This window comes from Mytilus edulis, chromosome 6, assembly GCF_963676685.1.
Source record: "Mytilus edulis chromosome 6, xbMytEdul2.2, whole genome shotgun sequence".
Lineage (NCBI taxonomy): Eukaryota > Metazoa > Mollusca > Bivalvia > Mytilida > Mytilidae > Mytilus > Mytilus edulis.
This window is the reverse complement of record NC_092349.1, coordinates 28,243,805-28,269,675: the sequence shown is the minus strand read 5'-3', so window position 1 is coordinate 28,269,675 and position 25,871 is coordinate 28,243,805. Positions and strand designations below refer to the sequence as shown.

General features: G+C 31.5%; 1 protein-coding gene across 1 annotated transcript in view; it reads left to right on the top strand.

Moving 5' to 3' along the window:
- Positions 1-25,871, top strand: part of LOC139526327 (putative ankyrin repeat protein RBE_0317) — a 42,979-nt gene that overhangs the window by 15,602 nt on the left and 1,506 nt on the right. Inside the window, exons 3-7 of the mRNA XM_071321459.1 lie at positions 13,639-13,740; positions 14,527-14,631; positions 22,091-22,192; positions 23,211-23,312; positions 25,151-25,252. Coding sequence (XP_071177560.1) covers positions 13,639-13,740; positions 14,527-14,631; positions 22,091-22,192; positions 23,211-23,312; positions 25,151-25,252 — 513 coding nt within the window. The remainder of the gene's footprint in view (positions 1-13,638; positions 13,741-14,526; positions 14,632-22,090; positions 22,193-23,210; positions 23,313-25,150; positions 25,253-25,871) is intronic.

Below are 25,871 nucleotides of genomic sequence, written 5' to 3'. Positions count from 1 at the left end.
TCTAATAATCATCGTAAACTTCATTTATGTCATCCAATATAAAAAAAATCTGCAGATTTAATTTTCATTTTAATGATTCTTCTGCAAAATATCTGTTTCATACATTTTACTTGATGGTGTTATCTCAGTGAAAGATGAAATATTAAAACACAAGTGCCTTATTTGTAATACCAATTGTAATGTTTTGTCTTTTTGAAAATGATATTCTCAAATGTACATAACTTAAATTAAGAAGTGTTGAAATTAAGTAAGGATATGGTATGTGATTGCCAATGAGACAACTAAAAACCAGAGATAAAGGTATTTTCAGCCAGTGACTGAACAGCCGTCAACAATGAGCAAGACCTATCCACATTTAAATGTCTGCATGAAAAAAACACAAAAACATTCAAATGGATAAACATAAGACACTGTATGAAAGCTATATATGCAAAACTAACTACTGAAAATTCAGAAATTATTGCTAGCAATTGTAAGTGTGATTTTTCTCAATTTCATCATTTTTTTGTGTGCAAAATTTAGAATAATCCTGTTTAGGTCATAAAAATTTCAATATGCAAGTGTATATTATTGTGATTATAACCCTGTCACTATTTTCACAATAATGAAAACAGCAATAATTTCTGAATTTATAGTAGTTAAATTTTTGAAACTCGATTTGCACTATGACACATAGTGATTTACTTTCAATTGAGCATGCCAAGACAAAAACCGTAGAACACACAATAATATATATCTACAATTAAGATACAGAGAAATATTTGTACCCATAATAACTTAGTCCGTTTTGTGAAATTGCTTCACTCATGCAATGAGAGGATTTTTTTATGTTTTCTTTTTAGTTATATCACTTCCCATGTGAAGGTGTAATACCACCATTGATTTTCCCCTATTAGTCTTTGTTAAATTTGCACTTTTCAAAAAATTGTGCAGAATTTATCTTTGTTTCAAATAAAGAAATACTTGGCATGAGTAAAGTTTTATCCTGTCCAGTTCTATAGAAAAAGTTTCACATAACATTTCATTGCATATAAGAAAATAACCATCATTGGAAGTTAACCAATCAAATTTCTCCCCTTATTCTATCTGTGTACAAGGATTAGTCACCATGTAACCTCAAGATTACAAAATTTTCTATAGAAATCACAAATAAAATATAATGGTGTTTTGAAATACCCAAAAAATATGTTTATGAAACAGAAATAGTTTTACTGCAATAAAATGTAGGATTAATTACCTACAACGGTCAAATTTAAGGGAATATTTTTTTAGACCTACTTTCGTATGCAACCGGATGTGACGTACCATGATTTGGTGGTATTACACCTGAACAATCATTGTTCCCATGGGAAAACATATTGTTCCCACGGGAACAATTATTGTTACCATGGGAACAATTATTGTTACCATGGGAAGAAGTATTGTTCCCATGGGAAAAGTTTTTTCCCATGGGAAGAAAAGGAGTTCCCTTGGGAAGAAAAATTCCCTAGGGAAATTTAAAGTTTCCCTTGGGAAATTTAGAACTTCCCATGGGAACAAACAATTTACCTATGTTCCCATGGGAACTTTAAAGTTCCTATGGGAACTCTAAACTTCCCATGGGAAAAGTAATTTTTCCAATGGGAACTTTCAATGTTCCCAAGGGAAATTCTAATATTCCCATGGGAATTATCAAATTTCCCATGGAAAATGTACTTTTAATCAGCTGCAGTGACAAGAGTGACAACAGTGACAAGTTGGAACATATGGCATTTTTTTTTATTTTTCAATAATCTATCACTGGGCAAATTTTTTTGGGGGATATCTTGTAAACCGACAAAGTCAGATTTGCCGATACCGGAATGGCAAATTTGTCCCGCACTGTGTTAAACACGAACCAGTATTTAAACAAATCAAATATATGTTTTTAGTTATGTTTTATATGTCTTGATCATATACTAAGTAACATCTAGTATATATTTGAGGATTAAAATAACAAAGCTATGCGGGAAAAAAAGGATGCCCAACGTTACAAGAATAGTGCATGTTGCTATAGACTCCGGTCAGGGACATAGATTCGAAACAGGTTAAATTTTGCAATTTTCATTAATCGTATATAGCTTTTAACAATTTATTTAAAAGAATGGTGTAATGGGAAAAAAACCTCATTACATGCATAACGTTCAATTTTTGAAAAGACAAATTGGAGACACCAAGACAGTCCTTTAAATGTAAAGTGCGAATTTTATTTTAATTTATGTTGCCGAAGTACTCCGAAATAGATCATTTAAAGTCATCACTTCAGTAAGGTTCATTCACCAATATTAAAAGACTTAATACAAGTCCACGTACTGTTTTACTTCGAGATTTGTCCTGCTATACATGTTATGACTGTCGTATGTAAAGTAATTCCTGTACTGGCGAAGCCGGAACTTTTCGTCAATATAAATTTGTGCCTGAAATGGAGGTAATTGAAAGACTAATCCCAAACACCCACGAAAACCGTTTCATTGAATAAATAAAACCCGTGATTATATTAGCGGTTTTTACGGAATATCCAGTAGCAGATTACTATATTTCAAAATGTATATCAGAATTTAAACAATTTAAAGCAAGCAACTTCAGATAACAAAGTATTCCCAAAATAATTCTCAAGCCAAAGTTCAAGTAATTGAAGAGGTGTACTTCGACAAATTATGTGCAACGATAAATAAAATTCTATTCAAATTAATCAAGGATAAAAATGTTTCGATTTACTTGCGGAATGTCAGATAAAAGGCGGCAACAATTTGATTTTCGGGGGGGGGGGGGGTATGGGCTATGGATTTGTTTTTCAGGACAAACTTTTTTTTCGCCTTCGGCGAAAGACAATATATTTTTTGGGCGACAAGTCAAAAACAATTTTTTCTTTCAATTTTAGCATTACATATAGTGAAAGCTAAGGGTGAAACAAACAATTTTTATTTTCTCAGGGTCAAAAACAAAGTATTTTTTTCGTCAAAAACTGGAAACATACTTTTTTCCAAAAACATCCTATGATAAAAGTTCTGTACATCTAACTGAAATTTTGTTTATTTTTATGGTAAACCGTAATCATGTACTTCCGTCCCATTTTTTTCTTCCTACATTACTTGCAACATTACTGCGTTTTGGGTTAAAAATAACGTAGAGGGTAAACATTATTAAATCGATTTCCACAACTTAAGGTAATTTATGATACAATGATATCTGAAAAAGAGATGCTGAGTTATAACCAAGAAGAATTGTTTATTAAGGTTGAGACAGAACAACAAATGACTATTTTATTTATATATGTATATAAAAAAATCAGTGTCGAAATTTTAGTAAGGCAATTGCATTACTTGCCTCAATGGTAGTTATGGCCTTGCAGTGGTTTTCGTTTGTTAATATGTTTTCCGTTTTTTTTCTTGTAAATAATTTTGGCCATTAGTTTCCTCGTTTGAATTATTGAATTATTTTGCATTTGTCATATTGGGGCCTTTTATAGCTGACTATGCGGTATTGGCTTTGATCATAGTTGAAGGCCATATGATGACTTATAGTTGTTAACTTCTATGTCATTTGATCTGTTCTGGAGAGTTGTCTCATTGGCAAATCATATCACATCTTCTTTTTTTATCTACATTGTATAGATAATTATCATACAAAGACTGAAATGTCTTCTTTGTTTCAGTATTTATAAAATTGAGTTTATTTCTACAAGTACTACATTTAATTGATAATTCAAAGACCAATAAACATATTGTCAAGGTGAGATAAATCTTTTCATGGTCCTATCATGATTTCATCCCATGCACCAAATTAATGTACTAAAAATATAATTGCTTAAAGGGACACTAGCTATGAAATACATAAACAATTTAGATTATGACTTTTCTGTTTACTCATTAACAAAAGTGAGATAGTGAAATGATAATTCCTTATGTGCATCAAGTATGTTTTTTTTTCATAATAAGCAAAAAAAAAATCGATTATAAATAAGCCGGAGTACAAAGAGAAAGTAACGACCATCGCCAGGTAGATAACTGATTATGGTTATCCTAGAAATTAAATTTCTGCATGCAAATAAACTTTTTGATCACTCGGCAAACGAGGACTAGGAATTTCTTTAAATGATAAAATAAAAAGATGTGGTATGATTGAGACAAATCTCTACACGGAGCATGTTCATTTTGTAGTTGCTGTAAATCGTAAGGGTTATTTGTCTTTCATAAAATGATAGTATGGATTCAAAGCTATGTACTGATAAATTTGATGTGGGACTTGTCAGTAAAAAATAGACAAGGAAAATTCTCGCCGGTTACAAATATAGTTACGTTATCATAACCTCACAGATTAACAAGATATACACCTAGCTATTCAATGGAATTTACAATAAGACCGACAAGAGTTAAAAAAAGACAATCAAGCAATTTTTACCCCAATGTTTCAATTGATTGCTTTGTTTCACTCAACACAATCAAGGGAAGTGAGGTGTTCAAAAGCAACCAAATGCAACGTATGAGTTGTATGGCAACGAATTTATGAATGACGTTCGACAAATGGAGAAAACTCAGCAGTCTGGTCTTGAAAAAAGTATTCAACATATTAGTTCGACGAAACAGACATTCCTGTCAGACATGCAAACCACGGCCACAAAAAAAATCATGTTCATTTAATGCTGAATAATTCTGTTGGAAAATTCTGTTTTAATAGCAAAAAAGGGGACAAGATTATTGTTTTTAATCTAGTTCAGCCAGAACTTGTTGAAGACAAAAATCAGAGTCATTTGTTTTCCCTCAAATATCTAAGACTGCCTCCTTAATTCAAATGGTTCGTACCTTAAACTTTAAATTATCTTGAGCTTATACAGACTTTGAATCATTATTCAGCTATGTTATTTATAAATAGGCTCTTATATGGGGGAAAAAAAGATGATTATATTGTAAGTTCTTTTGAATTATGTAGTACATGGTTTGATACTGACTGTCATTTGATATCAATGTGCTAGTTGTTTTTTTTTCTATTTTGTTTTGGCTTCGATTGTGAATGAGGCTTGCGGTGTTATAAAGATAATTAGGGCCCCGCCTTAAGGCGGATCGCCCTATAGTGATCAGTCCGTCCGTCCGTCCGTCCGTCTGTCCGTCCGTCCGTAACACTTTAACTTTGTGTCCGCTCCATATCTAGAGAACCATTATGATTTCATACTTTATACTTTACATGTTTATTAACCACCACCAGAGGGCGTGTCATGATGTATGTACAACTTCCTAGGTCAAAGGTCAAGGTAAAAAAACTTTGGTTTCAGTTGACAACCCTGTGTCCTGTGGATAAGATCGTGCCCGCTCTATATATTGAGAACCGTTATGATTTCAAAGTTTATACTTGACATCCATTTTAACCAACACCAGAGGGTGAGTCATGATGTATGTACAACTTCCTAGGTCAAAGGTCCGTCTGTCTGTTGGTCTTTCCACCGCTAACAAATTGGATCCACACTATATTTTGAGAGGACAGCTGTTATTATTTCATACTTTATACCTGACAAACATTTTCAACTTAACATATATATTAACCAACACCAGAGAATGTGTCATAATGTATACATCCTAGGTCAAAGGGCAGTCCGTCGGTCTGTCCATCCGTTTGTTGTTCTTAACAAATTGTGTCCGCTCTACCTCTCGAGAACCATTAATATTTCATACTTTATACTTGACCGTCTGTCTGTCGGTTTGTACATGACACCAGAGTGTGTGTTACCAGAGTGTGTGTTACCAGAGTGTGTGTCAAAGGTCCGTCCGTCGGCCAATCCATCCGTTTGCTGTTCTTAACAAATTGTGTCCGCTCTACCTCTCGAGAACCGTTAATATGTCCATGAAACTTTGATGAATTGTTTATATCTATTGATGTAACAAATAATACTCTGATGAAAACATAAAATTTGTAAAATCTTTAGTTCAATTTAAAACATTAAATTTCTCATAAAAAATAGGTTCCATGAATGTCATACGTTTGTACTATAATTGAATGGTTGCAAGGATGAAAGCACATTAGCAGTCCCTGAGATACTAACTGTTCCCTAAGGCATATATCATTTTATGATAACATTTTTACTATCTAAGCTATGGATAAAAATCAAATACTGTTTTTGCATATAGGATGTTTTACTCTTGTTAAAATTGGTTGCAATTGAAATCACAAATGATACCTTAGCATTGCAGCTTTTTTTATTGAGTTCGGTTTCGGTGGAAGGGTTCAGCGCAATAAAAAATGTTATAAAACATAACTAGTCTACAATAGCACATAATAAGTGAACAAGTGACAACATGAAAATCCTAACATGTGACTAAATATTCCTTAAATGTTAAAGGGTGTCATTTTATGAAAAAAGTAAGGAAATCAAGTCTCCTAAATATTTATCAATATGATCATCTTGTGAATATTCTAAACAATAAAAAGGTTCAATCAAACTATTGGGTTGTCGGACTAATGGGTTGTCGGACTAATGGCGTGTAACCGGTTTTTTTTTTTTTTTTTTTTAGGGGGGATGGGCTGTTTCTCCTTATTTTTCATTTTCTGCTATGATAGAATTTTTAAATAACATTAACAGTACCAATTGCCTGCACCAGATGCGCATTTCGACAATACATTTCTCTTCAGTGATGCTCGTGGCTAAAATATTTGAAATCCAAAGCTTATATAAAAGATGAAGATCTATAATCCAAAAGGTCCAAAATGTATAGCCAAATCCGTGAAAGGAATCAGAGCTTTGCTTGAGGGAGATACATTCCTTAATTTATAATAATTTCTATCATTTTGTTACAGCAAATTTTAATAACACAAAAAATCCGTATTTTCCTGCCAGTACCGAAGTACTGGCTACTGGGCTGGTGATACCCTCGAACATAGAACATTTTCATAGAAAATACTTAAATGAATATAAAGTTATAAGTAGATGAAATTATTCTTAATGTTGTAACAACAAATTATTCACTGAAAGAGAACCCTTTAATGTCCCTCTGTGGAACGCGGCGTAAATTCAATATTTACGTAAGGACTTATTGAAACCTACTTGGAGACAGTGAACTTTTATATTGTTTTGTTCATTCTGCTAAAATACTTCAATTTCTCATTTCTTATAATAATTCTATCATAAATGAATAAAAGTTCCCATCATTTTTATTCATTGGCCTGAAAAGTTGAAATTTTGAGAAAATTAGAGTAATAAGTTGACCAAAATGATAAACGAGACAAGAAGCTTCATTAGTGGTATATATCTTTCTAAAATCATCTTGTGTATCATATTCAACTGTTTGTAGGCAGATGTGATAAATATTAATTTTGATCCTTTATTTGTCCACACTATTATCTATCTTGATGCGTCTTGGTTTGGAATTTGTAGATGTCGTCTTTCATTATACTAGATTTTTTTCAAACTACTATTGAACTGATTATGACAAAACTTGACAGAAATGCTTGAAATAACCATTATTACAAATGAATAAAGTCACATTCATTTTATTAACAATAATGTCTTCTTCAGGTGTCATACCACCAAATCATGGTACATCACATAGGTCGGGAAAAAATACTCCCTTAAATATGACACTTGTAAGTGATTAATCCTACATTTTATTGAAGTAAAACATTTCTGTGTCATACACATATATCTTGGGTATTTCAAAGCACCTTGAACAAGGACTAGTTTAGGGATGGGTTGACCGCTCTATTTGCATGCATATTGTATGTGCCTGTCCCAAGTTATGAGCCTATAGTTCTGTGGTTGTCGATAGTTCATGTCTGTCGACTTATTTTTGATGTTTTGTAAAAAAAAAAATATAGCCGACCATTCGGTGTTGGTTTTTGTCATTATTCAGGGCCGTATGGTTGCCTATAATTGCTAACATTTCAATATTCTAGATGAAAGTCATAAAATGCCGGGAAGCTCACCATATCATATTTGGCATTTGGTTTTCAATCACTGTCTAATGTACATTTAATTCGAATTGAATTTAACTCGAATTGACAAGCCCCCCCCCCCCCCTTCCCCCCCAACCCCCCTATATCGCTAAATAATTGGGAATGCCTTAATTGAAAACAGCATAACTCGATCTAAAACTAAAAATGCAATTGAGCTGAAAATTTACTTGGCCTCACAGGCACATATCTAACCGTTAGATTCAGGTATCAGTGATATTTTGGCAAAAGTAAAGAACGATCAAAAACAGAAGTACTCGAAAACTGCAAATGGAATTGTGCTTCAAATAAAAATTGACCTGTATTTCTGATAGTGCTAAATCATTGTACAAGATTAAAAAAAAAACATCATTTGTTCCAATCTCAACTTGTCATCTATTTTAAGGTATACATTGTATTCGACCTTTTAACCCCACACAGTAGTGGAATTTTCATTTATGCAATCGGTAAAAAATGTACACATTGTATATTTATAGCACCGTTAAGGGTTAAAAGATCGAATACAATGTATACACAATTACACATAGAATATTGTTTAAACAAAAAACACGTGTCATGAATTTGAAATAAATTTTCCAACATGCGAGACTTAAATTCTCATACAAAATCGGCTTTACCCTATTTATATATGTAGTTACATTAAGAAAAACATTTATTTATTTGAGAAAAGTGGTTATTCCTTTTACCAGAGAAAAGTATAAAAGTAGTTAAGAAAGCGAGATTTTGATTGGATAAAACAATTAATTAAGCATAAGCTGAATTCATTTTAGCATAAGCTAAAATCATTTTTAGCATAAGCTAAAATTATTTTAGCATAAGCTAAATTCATTTTAGCATAAGCTAAAATCCTTTTAGCATAAGCTAAAATCATTTTAGCATAAGCTAAATTCATTTAAGCATAAGCTGAATATTAATATTTATGACCTTAATTCCGCGCCAACATTTATGTATAACCTAAACAATTCAGCATATGCTAAAATGATTTTAGCTTATGCAAAAATGAATTCAGCTTATGCTAAAATCATTTTAGCATATGCTAAATTATAATATAGCTTATGCTAAAATCATTTAAGCATATGCTAAATTCAATGTTTATGACCCTAATTCCGCGTCATAAAATACCCTGTATTAAGTCAGGAAAATGGCCATGCTACATTATAGTTCGTTTCTGTTGAGTTTTACATTTGGTGTTGTGTCTCTCTTGTGTCGTAGTTCTCTTATATTTGATACGTTTCCCTTAATTTTAGTTTGTAACCCTAATGTGTTTTTTTTTTCTCACTCGAATAATGAATTTGGAACAGTGGTATTTTACTGTTGCCTTATTTGTTATAATAGACCAATCATACACACTAGAGAATTCAGGTCTTTTGGTTTAGGTCGTTGTGTTAAGACCCTGAAATTGAGGTGTAGGTTAAATTAAAATCAAGATCTACACTTCATTATTTAATGTATATCATTATTGTTACATGATAAGGTCAAACCTGTCCCCATTTAGGAATCTGATGTGCAGTTGTTGTCGTTTGTTGATGTAGTTGACTCGTGTTTCTCATTTCTCATTATTATATAGATTATACCTTGATATTTGCCTCAATATTAACACAGATGAACGGCTTCACACGAAAATCTATGATAAACGGGACGATTTCAACTTCCCAATTATCAATTTCCCATTTCTCAGCAGTAACATACCCTCTGCAGTTTCGTATGGTGTTTACATATCTCAATTGATACGTTATTCTCGTACATGTTCACACTATACGGACTTCATATACAGAAGTGTGCTCCTAACTCAGAAACTGCGCCAACAAAGTAATGACAGATTAAAAATGACACTCCATACATTTTACGGACACCATTACGAATTGGTTGATCCATAATATGTATCTTTGTCCAAACTAACTATGGACATTTTTACCGCGTGTTATATTATGGTTTGCCATTACGTCGTCTGATATTTTTATCACCGAATGTGACTGTTTTGCTGAGTGCCAATATGTATTTCTTTAAGACGTAGCATGGTACTTTTCCATCCCAAATCAATTTGATAGGTTTTAATGTTGTGTTTGTTGTTGTCATCGGATTTTTTCAAATGACTTAAGGTTTGTAGTTGTAAATCGTATTGTTTTCTGGTTAAATCAATATTTTATTAACAGCAGACACGTATGTCTATTTGTTTGTTATGTCTTGTAATGGTAAAGATTATACTTAGTGGATATATTTTCCTATTTTTACGTAATTGGTTTAATCAATACTTTAACCACTGTGGTTATGAATGGTTTCTATTGTCAGATTGTTTTACAGTAAGAAAATGGCTTTGTAACCAGTGATGTTGATCACTTCGTCTTGTTGTATCTACAGAAGAGACTTTTGGTTTCAGGATTATGTAAAAATAAATAAAAGTAAACATGTAACCTTCATATCTAAGTTGATATTATCAAGCTTTTAACATGTTAACATTTCTATTTATTTCTTTTTACTTTTAAACATACACATAACTGTCGTAAATAGAAAAAAAAACAAGAAAGTGATGTTAAAGTAAATACAAAGTCTTATCTTTATGAATATAAGATGTGATATGATAGCCAGTGATACAGCTTTCAACTACGTTACACATGTCATTGCCGTAGATGTCGTAGATGTTAGCAGTTTGGTTGTTTTTGCAGCAATATTTTAACAACTTTAACTATATCTTATTTCGATTGCCTTGACTCCAACCTTTTTCTTGAAATCTGCCCGTAATGCTAACAACTGTTATACTATGAGTGTTATACAACTTACCATTATATTGCTGGTTATTTGCTAGGACGAACAATGATGTTACAATTATCCTGATATATATGGAAACAAATCCGTTCCTCTGATGTTTCTTGTATTAAGTATCTATCCATTTATATAATTTCGACAGCTTTCAATATCATATCTTATTTCGATTAACTTGCATTTCCTAAAGTCTGCCCGTAATGAAACTAACTGTTATACTACATGTATACGCGTGATAAAACTTACCGTGATATTGTTAGTGTAATTGATTGTTGGAGTAAAAAGCTTTGTTTGATGATTTTAGTTATACCGTGGCGACCAGTTTTTCTTGGTCGATGAACCTGGAAGAAATAGACAGAACATCCGACTTTCTGGAAAACTAGCAATCTTAATCAATTTAAAAAGGGATTCGAATACATATCACCATGAGTAGGTTTTGGTTACATACGTTTTTAACTTAATCCTGATGTACAGAAGTTATTAACTTAATCCTTATGTGAAGAAGTTTTTAACTTGATCCTTATGTACATCAGTTATTAACTTAATCCTTATGTACATATTGATTTAAAATACAATGCATAAACTTTCCCTTGTCAACAAAGGTATCGACGGCGTTAACTTAGGCAATAAATGTAATCATAAATAAGTTCAGTCGAAAAATACCTCCTTATTTTAAAGATTAGTCTGTACCAATTATTTCTTATACCTATACAAAAAAAAAGAAACTAAAATTTCGAATTACAAACACGTTTTTCAGAATTTAAATATTGACAACAAATTAAATCTAAAAGAGAAACGAAAGATACCAGAGAGACAGTCAAACTGATAAATCGAAAAAAAAAATGACAACACCATATCTAAAAATGAAAAGGACAAACAGACAAACAGTAGTACACATGACACAACATAGAAAACTAAAGAATAAACAACACGAACCCGACCAAAAACTAGGGGTGATCTCAGGTGCTCTGGAAGTATAAGCAGATCCTACTCCACATGATCACAGCAGATCCTGATTGCACCTGTGCTAGTTCGCAAATCACATCAAGTCCGGCTGGCCACGTTATTACTGTAGACCTCAACATTGTCAATAACAATTTCCTGCGAAATGTGTTATCCAAAGGTACTTAATATCGTGAGCCTAATTCCATCAATTGAAAATATAAGTTCAAAATACTGGTGGATTCAGTCGAGGATTATGCCAGGATATCAACTAAGACGTAGATATTCTATCAGAATAGGTTAAGGCTGTGATGTCGTTGATACAAATCACAATTAAGAAACTGAAAGGGTCTATCAATACCCATACTATGACAATCTTTGAAGACCCAAATTTTGCAAAACACAAAACCCCTTTCAAAATCATTAACATCTATTCGATCAGTCAACAAAGCCGGGCTTCACAGTTATTATGAAACTTCCTATTTAAGAGGTGTCGTGAATCCGATGGGGATACAGAAAAATTCCCAAGATCTTTTCGAGTACGTACATCCTAAGACTCCTTTTTTTTTTTTTTTTATCTTGCAGTATATTTCAAACATTTGACTTTTCTACACTGAACACAAATATTCCCCATTCCAAACTATAAGACAAATTGAAAGAATTTTAAAAACGTATTCAAGTATTTTGTCTTAGAGATGGGTAAGTCTTCATTTGTAAAGAATCACTTTTTGAGGACGTGTTTTTCTAAAGAATGTTGGCATTCCAATGGGAACCAATAGTGCTCCTCTTCTTGCCTACTTTTTTCGTTATTATTATGAGCCTGACTTCATTCAGGAACTTCTTAGGAAGAAAGATATTCTCACTAAATAATTTAGAATTTGAATACTATAGATACAATTAAGTCGGTCTAATATTTTGACTTACATCTAGAAATTGACAGTGAGGGTCGGTTGAAACGACAAAATAGATGGTTTCAGCTTCCTAATTATTAATTTACCATTTCTATGTAGCAACATTAAAGCAGCAACTGCAAACAGAAAATCTAGCTCCCAATTGATACGATATTTCCAGGCTTGTATGCCCTATCATGCTTTCCTTGATATAGGGTTCCTGCACACAAGGGAGCTTTTAAATCAAGAGTTCAAAATGGTGAAGTTGAAATCATCCCTTCGTGAATTGAACTAATGCCATCACGAGTTGGTTGACCGTTATGGAATAACCGTTCCACAGATGATATCGTATATGTTAGTTACGTAGTATATACAATCCCATTCTCTCTTCACGAATATGACCTATCAAACACGACGGATGCAGCAGGTGGAGCAAGATCTTCTTACACTTCTAGAGCACCTGAGATCACCTCAGATGTGTGCATTTTGTTCTATCATCTGTCTGTTTGTCTTTTACTTTTTAAGCCATGGCGTTGTCATGTTTTGTCCGATCTATGAGTTTGACTGTCCCTCTGGTATCTTTCGTCCCTATTTTATTTCGTTTGCCTGGACTGAGACCTTTTCTAAAATCTGCCTTTTATGATAGAAACAGGTATACTAAGAGTGTAGGACAACTTACCATGATGTTGTTGGTGTATTTGTTTGTTGGAGTATAAAAGCTTTTTTCAGTTGGTGTTGGGGATGACAATGCAGTACACAAACAGAACAAACTACTTTATGTCAAATTAAATGGGATTCGAATACACAGTTTATTAACAGTCTCAATGAACATGCGATTGATATTTTTGTTTGAAACTCACCAATCTCGAATGGTTGGCCAATGCTTTTTTTGTACATTAATCATTTGTATGACATAGTTTGTTGTATACGTCTGTATGATAATATGGACAATGTAAACATTATATTTCAGTATCATGATTCTTCCTTACTCGCAGCTGTTGGCTAATGTTATTATTTGTGTACTCTAATCATTCGTATCACATAGTTTTCATTGGAGGATAATACGAACATTGCTAACTGTTTATTACAGTATGATGGTACTCCCTTACACGCAGCTGCTAAAGGTGGATTCATCAACATAGTTAGCTTGTTATTAGAAAGAGCAGATATAGATCCGAATAAAGAAACAATGGTATGGGAGGACGTTCTTTACAGGATAGTTCAACTTTGCACAATCTTTCATCAAACCAAATAAGAATAACACTGAAAATGTTTTATCGTAATATACAACCCCCCCCCCCCCCCCCCCCCCAGCAAACTTTGGTATGAATGAAATAGTATAGTAGTATAATTGCTAAATCGTTTAAGATATCCAATAAAAAGAAAACAAAATATGTAAATTACACATATCCTGATACATATTAAAAAAATAAATGTGCTATGATTGCTAACGATACAACTTTCAACTACGTCACAAGTGAGCTAGATGTAATCAGCTTGTATGTTTCTGTTATTAAATTTTGATAACTTTGACTATTGTTTGTACTATTTCGATAATCTGCCCGTAATGATACCAACTGTTATACAACAAGTGCGATACAACTTACAACGATAGTGTTGTGTATTTTTTTGTTATGTTTGACGCCATGAATAATAATGACCATGCCAAGGCAATCAGGTTTTTGTTTGTGGAGGATGGGGAAAAAACACACAGAACGATTGAACTTCTGGAAAAAAAGGCAACCTTTGTCACTGATAATAGGATTTGAATACAGATCACTATGCACATGTTTCATGAAGACAAGTAATTAACAAAAACCTCATTTACAGTTTTAACAAAATTACGATTCACAAAAAAACAGTTTGAAATTCATTGATATGTATTCAAATGTAACTTTTTTGTACTGTACTTATTTGCATGGATGGTTTTTGTTAACTTTCATATGATGCAATGCACTGTACAAGCTTTTCATTTTAGTTTAATGGTGATACTCCCTTACACTCAGCTGCTAGTGGTGGACGTCTCGCCATAGTACAATTGTTATTAGAAAGAACAGATATAGATCCAAATATAAAAAATGAGGTATGCGATGACGTGTTGTACACATTTGTTAATCTTTGTTGAAACTTTTTTCAAAATCAATGTTAACATAATGTTGCTGTACTCATCTCAGCAAAGTACTGTAATCTTTAGATTGAAAAAACGTGATGTATCTAGAATATTCGAAATGCCAAAACATAGGTATACCCAAATCATTGAGGATTTATAGGAAACAAAGATAAATAATCATTTAAACTAAGTACATATGTTCCCTATAGTATGATCTTTCTAATTTTAATGCCAAATTAAATTATTACCCAATTTCATGGTCCATGGAACATTGAAAAGGATAGTGCAAGTGGGGCATCCGTGTACTTTGGACACATTCTTGTCTGATTAATTTTGAAGATCAGAATTTTCGCGGATCAACTACAGAAGATGTAGAATTATTGCAAACATGGTTTTTATTAAATGCACCATCAACTTAATACATGATTCTGATTACAGCTTTTACATTAATGCTAGCAAGACAAATCTTTGTTTGACTTGCTTGCCTTGCTTGAATCAATGTTTGCTCAAGCATGGCAATTAGGATAGGCGGGCCTTCAGCTTGTATACATCATACTTAAATTTTATTGGACGTTATGTTTGAAGTTATTTCAAAACATCACAAGATGACAAATATAAAGCGCAATCGTAGAAATGGAAGCCATAAAATTGTATTTGTTTTTTCTCGAAGATATGCATTTTTTTAACATCTAACTGAAAAGACTGTCGTCAAGTACTTTTAGTAAAACAAAAAAGCTATTCGAACACACCTACTCTGATTTTGTGATTCATTACATAGGTATTTCATTTGACCCATATATTTCATCTTTTAGTACTGTGATTTTTGTTTATGTTATAAAGTCAAATTGTAGCTTTGTTATATAAAAATTATAGAATCTGAAGCGAGATGATGTATCAAATATTCTTGCTTTTTATGTTTTCAAGACAAAGTATTCATCTCAAACACATCCTAACGTAAGAAGGTGCACTTGATTTTTTAATAAAAAGGATAAATTAAGTAGGGGGGGGATGACTTAATTTTATCCCTTTTATTTATTATGTCTATTTTTATTGAATATTGCGCACTTTGGATTGATTTTTGCTTGTAAACCTTCAAACTGATTATTCTTTGTTAATAGAGAAGGCGATAAATGGTTTCTGTAATGTTTACTATAGTAAGAAATTTTTCAAAAGTAAATAGAAACAAATAAAATAACAATTTTCATCTCAAATACGAAGTGTTTTCTTGTAAAAAAAACCCCAACCATTTGCATAAGTTTTCAATTTATCTATTACATATTTAGGCAGAACAATTAGATAGCTAGACATGGTTATCTATCAAGTTGGATGAAGAAAATGCATAACCTCCATTTTTTTTAAATTAATACGGACGGAGAACATATCAATCTATATGTTTAGTTATTTCCGTGTCTATCCTTCCATTATGTAACTCAAGAAAAAAAATATCAAAAAATTGGTAACAATTGTATCAAAAAGAGAAAATCGAGTGAACCTTTTTATGATAGGGTGTGTTTGAGATAAATATTTTGTCTTAAAAACGTACAAAGAAAGAACATTTGATACATCATCTCGCTTCAGATTCTATCAATTTTATGTAGCAAAGCTACAAGTTGACTTTATAACATAAACAAATCACAGTACTAAAAGATAAAACACATGGGTCAAATGAAATACATATGTATTGATCACAAAATCAGAGTAGGTGTGTTTGAATAGATATTTTATTTTTATAAAAGTACTTGACGACAGTCTCTTCTGTTGGATGATGAAAATGCATATCTTCGAGAAAAAAACAAATACAACTTTTTGGCTTCAATTTCTACGATTGCGCTTTATATTTGTCATCGTGTGATGTTTTAAACCTTAGTATCCTTAACTTCAAACAAAACGTCCAATAAAATATAAGTATGATGTATACAAGCTGAAGGCCCGCCTATTGTCTTGCTAGCATTAATGTAAAAGCTGTAAAATAAATTCCATGATGAATAATCAGCTGTTTTTTCAAACTCGATGGAAACAAATGTCGTTTACATTGATATTTATCATCTTTGTTATATTGCTGATTGATTAGTTTCTTGTCTAGAGATATTTGAGGCGAGGGGAAGACCTACAACTGTTCTCTTTAATAATTGGTTTTAATTTGTTTTATTCCGCTTTTTGTTGAGATTGGTTCTGATTATTTCTATGTTTTCTTCTCTTCTTTCTCCACATGTGTTTCCTACAGAGTTTTTTGTTTTGTTTTGCAACATTTCGATTACATATTTCACATATGACATCGAAGTGATTGTGCTTTTCTCCTTCAACCTGCATAAGTGAACACTTTTCTTTGTAAGAGTTCTCTTTCTGAATATTGTTTTTTCTTGTTATTAATACTCTTTAGCAACCGTAAAAAAAACCAGACAATTTTATTTTCCAAATAGCTCGTTATATCGCCAAGATGTTCTGTTCACATTTGTTAGAAGCAATATGCAGACTCAATACACGAGGTATTTTTTCCTTCTGTATTTGATATAGTGGATATGCATTTGTAACTGGTAACCAACATGTGATAGAGCCTTAGATCTTTTGATTTAAGATCCTTGGTCCAATTAAAATGAAAGAAGGTCAATTTTGATTGAAAGGTTACGTTAAAATTATATGGCCGTTTTCTCTACTTTTATATTCCAAATTGTCTTTATGTTGATATTACTTGTTACACATAGAGTAGGGCTTTTGATTTAAGGTATTTGCGCCGTAGCCTTAACCGGAAGTTATTTTTTTTAAACCGGAAGTACCTACTGAACTCCCTGACAATTTTAGAATATTTATACATTTAACCATCATATGACAGCAACATTTACGATTAAAACTTAAAGTGAATATTTTCAATATATGGTGGAAAGATATTCAAGATTTAATCTCTTTGCGCCGTAACCTTAAACTTACTGAACTCCCTGATTTTTAACAAAGGTATATGTAAACCAAATATTATTTGGAATCAGAATTATATAATAAACCATTATATGACATCAAAATTTACGATTTAAACTTAAAGGGAATATTTTCCTACCAATATATGTGCATACGGTGGAAAGATATTCAATTGTTCACTGAACAAATGGTTTTTAATTAATTTCTGTTTTCATCCGGCTAATTAGATAGCGATATTTGTTTTCATAAATTATACGTTTCGACATATCGTTAAATATACGGTTGTAATTGTACGTTGAAATTCAATTGGAGTTGTCTCCCCTTTTTATTTAGCTGTATGATATTTAAGAAAAAGTTCATGGCAGCCGTAGATTTGTTTCCATTTAACCACGGGTTATGTTCAATTGTTTTACCCTGAGCGTTAAAATATAAATACCCAACCCATGGTTAAATGAAAAGAAATCTACAACTGCCATGAATTATGTCGATTATAATGGGACACATTCGGTAATTTTGTTAACCTTGAAAGCCCTATACATACGATACTATTTTGGTTGTTCCGTTTCATCCATTTTTGATAACATAAGTAATATTATATAATTCAATGATTTTTTTTTTAATCGAACCTTTCATTTATATATTTTCTCCCAATGTATTCAGATGGAAAGCAGGTCACGGTATGACCCTAAGTTTATCAGCAACAATAGAGTCACGTGACCGTGACAATTCAGTAAAAAAACGGACGAGACAAATCTTATTTAAAAAAAACAACTATTGTAATAAAAAAATGTTGACCCAACTAATCTTAAATATACATGGTTTTCACTCGTCAAAACTTACATATCAAATCAAAGTCCTTTATTCTTTATTGTATCTCCAAACTTGGAGTTTGGGTGAAAATTGTCAAGTCCCCTGGTCGAAGAATCTAAATATTTACGAGGAAAATAAAAATGATGGGCTGAATTTAAATTTAATAAAGCATCTCATTAAGACAAACACTCGATATAAATATATCGTCAATAGAATGTTGGATACGCAAACGTCAAGTTATTTTTCAAGTTTTTTTAAGTTAAAAAAGCGGTGGTTTTATGTCGATTTATGCAAGTGATTATCTCCCCTTAATATCACCAATCAAATATATAAACCCCGCAAAATGCATACAAAAATATTGACAGAAAATTCTGTAAAAAAATAATGCTTAACATTATAAGTGAAAGTGACACAATTTTGAATTTCAAAATCATTATTATTGTAGAATTAAACTGTAAGATTAGCTTGTACAGAAACCCTTTGTCAAATTTCTCATTATATAGATTATGAAATTAAACATTTTGAAAAAAGCAATTCAGAAATGTGGATAATGGCAACTACATATCAAACTAAAAATCTAGCTATAAATTTGGTTTGGCTGATGAAATATACTTTGTAATATTTATAATTGTTTATGTGATCAAACTTAGAAGATTTTTTTGAACACCTCTTATAATATTTAATGCAATAAAACATATTTTATACAATTTGAAAAATCTTTCTGAAAATTGATAGAATCCATATATATTTTATAGTATACAAAGGGGGACCAAGAGTCACAACAACTTTCTTCAAAGTAAGAGAGCCTTTAAACTAAAGCCTATGTAACTGTTTCTTAGGCCGTGTTCACATTGACCTAAACTCGGTGTTGTGTTAGTGTAACTCACACACAAACTAAACATAATTAAGTTCCCATTTATAAAACTCAATGTTTACATGTAGTTTAAATCATGTTTTGTCTACATGCAGTCGATAGGCGATGTAGGCCTCGTGTAGGTTCAGTGTACACAAAACTAGACATTCCGAACTGTAATTTTTCCATTTATATGTAAAAAAGAAACGATTTTTATATAAAATTGATACTTATAACACTTATTAATTAAGTTCTTTACAGAAATATTTGTCTTAACTTGATATATGTATTTGTTATAAAAACACTTTACGTAGCCTTATTAAACCCTTATCAAAACTAATCCATCATCCTTGCTGTACACATAATTCCTTAGAAAAGGTCTTCCCGAATCGATTGGACGTACACACTGACAGAAATATTTGCCACTGGTCTTTACTCAAACAACGATTCACTCATGAATGCATTACTGAAAAAGGGTGAGGTTAATTGTTTGTTTGTGTAGAATCTCAGATCCGTTAAAATACATTTAGAAATAAAAAAAAATATCACCCTCTCCTTTTGCCAAAAAAAAAAACAAACTTGTAGAAACAATACCATTTGAAACAAACAGAAAAGATAGAAATGTAGTGATCCTTAACATCGCAATTCTTTTCTTTGTCTATAAGCACGCTGATGCAGCCTACATTTTTAATGTGTAGACGAGACATCTTTTAACTACTGCAAATCATATAAAATGACTCGCTTAAAGGAGCAACCACTTTACTTTTAAAAAAAAGGGGGGGGGGTCTGTGTCCGAATTTTTTCTCGCGCGAAAGTTAATATTCGCTGGTACAAATTCAATATTTAACACTATAATGAATAGAGAAACATTGGATTCAGACTATTTTTTCATACTAAGGGGTCTAGGATGAAATTTGAAAAAAATAGGCAGGACAGGAGTTTTGAGTATTAAAAAAAGGCAGGATGAGACACTTGCCAAAAAAAATGTTAGGACGACAATTTAGGTAAAAAACAGTCAGGTTAAACTTTAAAAAAAAAGCAGGACCGAACAGAGTGAAAAATAAAAAGGCAGGACAGATATTACAGCTAAAAAAAATGCAGGACCAACATTTTCATCCTAGCCTCCCCATAAAAATCAAATGGTAGCTCCCTAATCATCTGTATGACCCGATTTTTTTCAATCAAATTGTGGAACAATCCACCCCCTTTCTTTTTTTATGTCAAATGGTCGTTCCCTTACTGCTAGAAAAGTTGTTCGACAATTTGAGTTCGGTTCTACGTAATGAACATTTAAATGACATCTAGTTTACAAGTGTGAACACATCTTATGTACAGGTAAGTAAACAAGGTGTATAGATGTGGACAAATCTTATGTGAAACTAGTGTAGATTACATTAAACTAAATGTAATCATGTTTATTGTACACGGCTTTTGGTGTGAACATGGCCTTAGTTGAACAGTAAAACACTGCCTAGAAAATATCCTACAGCAAAGGGATAATTTTCATACCAACAATATTGGCAGAAATTTCTGTAAAAAAATAATGCTTAAAATTATAAGTGAAAGTGACACAATTTTGAATTTCAAAATCATTATTAATGTAGAATTAAACTATTGCATTAGCTTGTTCAGTAGCCCTTTGTCTTATTTCTCATTATATAGATTATGAAATAAAAAAATTTGAAAAAAATGGGGCTTCTTTTCGTCAGGTTGCTGTATCAGCTGCTGTATTGTATATATTTTACCTGCATAATTGGATATTAATCTCAGAGATGATATGAAATTGGTGGGACAAATCTTGTGCATTTTACTTTAATAATGTTCAATGATGATTAAATTTTACAAGAATTTGCCAAATACATTCAATTTTGTAAGAACACATCCTTTGCTAGTTTTTGCTCTTATTATTGTAGCTTACTTAATAAAGAGATAATAATATAAGCAAGATGTCAACTTATAAAATATAAATATAATTAACTGACCTTCATTTCCTTTTTTAGTATGTTTTTCCTCCAGAAAATTTCTTTGCAATGCATTTTCTATGGCTATTGTGTGTGCTTTTGTCCATCCATAGGCTAACAATAATTTGTCAGATTTATCAGAATTTCCCGAGACGTACGTATAGTTTCAAACGCAAAAAAGAAGATCTTTGTTTGTTGTTTCACGTTCCCAATGTGTAAATTTTTACCATGTACATGACCCTGACACATATTTTGTTTTTAACGTTACATGACGTATGTTGAAAAAAGAAAACAATGTCACCGTCAATTTGTGTAGGGGACTAAAAGGGGGTTTAACTACTTTAGAATACAGGTTTCGTATGGAATTGAAAAAAAAACCGACACCTTTTAATCAAAATTTCATTCCTATCTTTAATAGAATCAGTATTTTAAAGTACTTTTGAAACAGGTATAATGAAAAGAAGCTAAACGCCACTGTTTTGAAGTAGAAATGCAGCTATAACCAGATACAAATTGACATTGCTGGTGGTCACTAAAATTGATATAAAAAGTAAAACATGATGGCTTCAAAATTGTGTAGAAATTTGAAATAGGTTTCCCGGTTTCATCAAAAATTACAGTTTTAATCTACTCGTTAGATGCTTAGGAGCTTTTCTATTCTACCATTTGATTTGGGATTTAAGTTTTGAATTTTCCTCGGGAGTTCAGTTCATTGAGATTTTATTTTCTACGGTTTAAGAGACATGAAATGCCTTAAAACGATCTTTGATTTGTAAGTTTTCTTTGCAAATTGTTGGCGGATGCTATTTTGTGTTCTCAAATCATTTCTACGAAGTGTTTTTTATACCATTTTATACCAACGTATTGTACTATGAGAATTTCAACCTTTATATTTCAGAACGGTGACACTCTCTTACACTCAGCTTCTAGAGGTGGAAACCCCAACATACTTCAGTTGTTATTAGAAAGAACACAGATTGATCCGAATAGCGTAAATAAGGTATTAACTGATTTGTTAAATTGTCAATTAAAACCAATGTCAAAACAATGTTGTTTCTGAAATCAACACTTATCCACGCAATATACTAGATATGAAAGGGCAGGGTATCTGTATTAAAAAAAAGCAAATACAAAAGTCCCAAAAAAACAAAAAAATACCAATATAAACAAATTTCATGAAGTCATGTAAAAACATGATAAACAGTCACTACGTATTTGAGTCTTCAGTTGTTATTCCTGCATAACTGAAGATGTAATAGGGTTGAATATATAAAAAAAGAAGATAACTAATTAAATTGAACAACTGAACATATGATACATGTACAGATTCAAAAAAAGTATTATCATAATTAAGCAAATGCTTTTTAAAAGAGAAAACAAACCTGTTAATTTTGTTTTCTTTTGAAGTCTCTAAAGTTTGTTTTCTTTTGTAGTCTGTAAAACAGCATAAATTAATTAACCGTTCACGAGTCTGATCAAAACGAAACAATTAGGCTCAATCGGTTTTAAATTCAACAAAAGACTAGCAATAACTCATGCACCAATTAATGAATGGCTGTTATTTATTTTGAATTTATTGAACCATAAAATTAATTTTTGACTCTTCACATTGAATAATCCGCGAAGCGGATTATGTTAAATGTAAAGAGTCAAAAATTAATTTTATGGTTCAATAAATTCAAAATAAATTATTGCCATTCATTATAAATAAATTTCTATCAAAAATAAGGCTCAAAGATATACATTTATATGAATAACAACGTACACAGATGTTTGCGTATGGATACACAACGTTAGAGTGGGCGTGTCTTCATAAAAATTGATAACATTGAAAATAAAGCTAATTATTTTAACCAATCAGAAGACAGTAAATACACCAAATTTATTTATATATAAATATAGACTAAAAAGCCAATTGTTGATTGTGGCTTAACCCTACCAATGTTCTCAAATCATTTTACGAAGTTTTTTTTATACCAACGTATTGTACTAAGATAATTTCAACCTTTATATTTCAGAACGGTGACACTCTCTTACACTCAGCTTCTAGAGGTGGAGACCCGAATATACTTCAGTTGTTATTAGAAAGAACAGAGATCGATCCGAATAGCGTAAATAAGGTATTAACTGATTGGTGTCATCCTGGTTTGCCCACTTTTAATTGCACGTATATGTAAACATAGAGGCAATTGTTGTTTTAACAATTATAGTTTATTTCTGAAATATAGTCATCTTTTTTACCTTTTATTTTACCTGTAAATTGTTAAAAGAATATTATATTCTGCTATTAAATCAAAGAAAATGTGCAAAACTTTTCTATATTTTATATTTCTTTGGCTTGAAAATGAATTTTTATTTATAAAAAAGTTTAGAAAAAATGTGTACTTAAAAGATTTATTAGAATAAATCTCATTTGAATATCTTTGACTTTATTCAACTTTTTTTAAAAATTTTAATAAAATACACTGTTCTGAGATTTAATATAAAAATATCCAACTAATTCTAACAGATTCAGATTCAATAGTTTAACAACTAGAATATAAATGCAACTGTTTAGTAGCCAAACTATAAATATGGCACAATTTGAACAGTAATCTGCATCCAAGCTAGCATTTTCTTCATCTTCACCCGGTGTATTTGGCAATAGACACAGAAATATGGACTACAGTCCTATTATAAGAAAATGGGGACAATAATCAACTGAGACGAATCTTGTTGAGGATGTTTAGAAGACATGAGAGAAGCTGAAAATATACCCGCTACAACTTCATTTACTTTAAATTATGACTTTGTAAACATAATGTTTTGTGACTTTTGATGTATTATATACATAAAAATGGTATTCCTCCTCATTTTACATATTTCCTTATGCAATGCATTTATAAAATTGATTAATTCATTAAATTGTGGTTGCAATAAAAGAGATCTTGTATTAATGTATTTATATCATGAAAAATTATTCAGAAACTAATAAACTATAAAGACACCTTTATAACTGAATAATATTTTTGTTTGTTATTTGTTGTGTACATGTATGTATGTTGAATGAATTGAATGAATTGAATGAATTTATAATAAATTATTGAGAAAAATTATTTGATTTTTTTAATAAGTTTGCTCTATTAAAATAAAAAAAAATGAATATATAGAAAACACTTACAAACTATATACCTATGTTGGAACAGACTATATAATTGTATGCTCATTAAACCTTTTGTCTTTTTTGTTTTCATTACTAATAGTTAATTGGTAGAATTAAAAGTGGGCAAACCAGGAGTAAACCAACTGATTTGTTAAATTGTCAATTAAAACCAATGTCAAAACAATGTTGTTTCTAAAATCAACACTTATCCACGCAATATACTAGATATCAAAGGGGAGGGTATCTGTATTAAAAAAAAAGCAAATACAAAAGTCCCAAAAAACAAAAAAATACCAATATAAACAAATTTCATGAAGTCATGTAAAAACATGATAAACAGTCACTACGTATTTGAGTCTTCAGTTGTTATTCCTGCATAACTGAAGATGTAATAGGGTTGAATATATAAAAAAAGAAGATAACAAATTAAATTGAACAACTGAACAAATGATACATGTACAGATTTAAAAAAGTATTATCATAATTAAGCAAATGCTTTTTAAAAGAGAAAACAAACCTGTTAATTTTGTTTTCTTTTGAAGTCTCTAAAGTTTGTTTTCTTTTGTAGTCTGTAAAACAGCATATATTAATTAACCGTTTCTAATGATTCACGAGTCTGATCAAAACGAAACAATTAGGCTCAATCGGTTTTAAATTCAACAAAAGACTAGCAATAACTCATGCACCAAAATAAATATAGACTAAAAAGCCAATTGTTGATTGTGGCATAACCCTACCAATGTTCTCAAATAATTTTACGAAGTTTTTTTTATACCAACGTATTGTACTAAGATAATTTCAACCTTTATATTTCAGAACGGTGACACTCTCTTACACTCAGCTTCTAGAGGTGGAGACCCCAAAATACTTCAGTTGTTATTAGAAAGAACAGAAATCGGTCCGAATAGCGTAAATAAGGTATTTACTGACTTTGTTAAATTGTCAAATAAAACCAATACCAAAACAATGTTGTTTCTAAAATCAACACATATGTCGTTGCTAGGGACTTGACCTCTGAGCTTGACCTAGCTTTGTAGATCTTATTATGCTGTACATTTTTGCAATTCAAAGTTTCTTTCTACCTCTAACCACTTTTCAGTTATAAGCAAACGATCATCATGTCGGACACCAAAAACGGTTTTGGTGCCTTTGTTCCATAACAGTTGGTCGATTAATTTTGAACCCACATGGCAAATGTAAATCTCGACAAGACACTTAGGTCAAATTTTTTATGGTCACGTGAATTGATGATCATTGGTGGTAATCCTAGTTGGCTACAACTTACGGTTTCTGAGTTTTAGTGGTCAACCGAAATTAATGAATTTTCAAAAGGCATAACCCTACCAATGAGTCGTTGAATCTTTTCGATCCAAATGTAACGAAGAGCCAGGGTCTGGTCCTGAACAAATTCCACCCTTTGTTTTTTTTCTACCTATTATGGTCATGGAGTGAGAATGATAACAAGGTTTTTGGTGTTAGGGGAGATAACAGCTATAAAGGGAATGTGACAGAGTCGTGCCCTCATCCGCAGATAGTT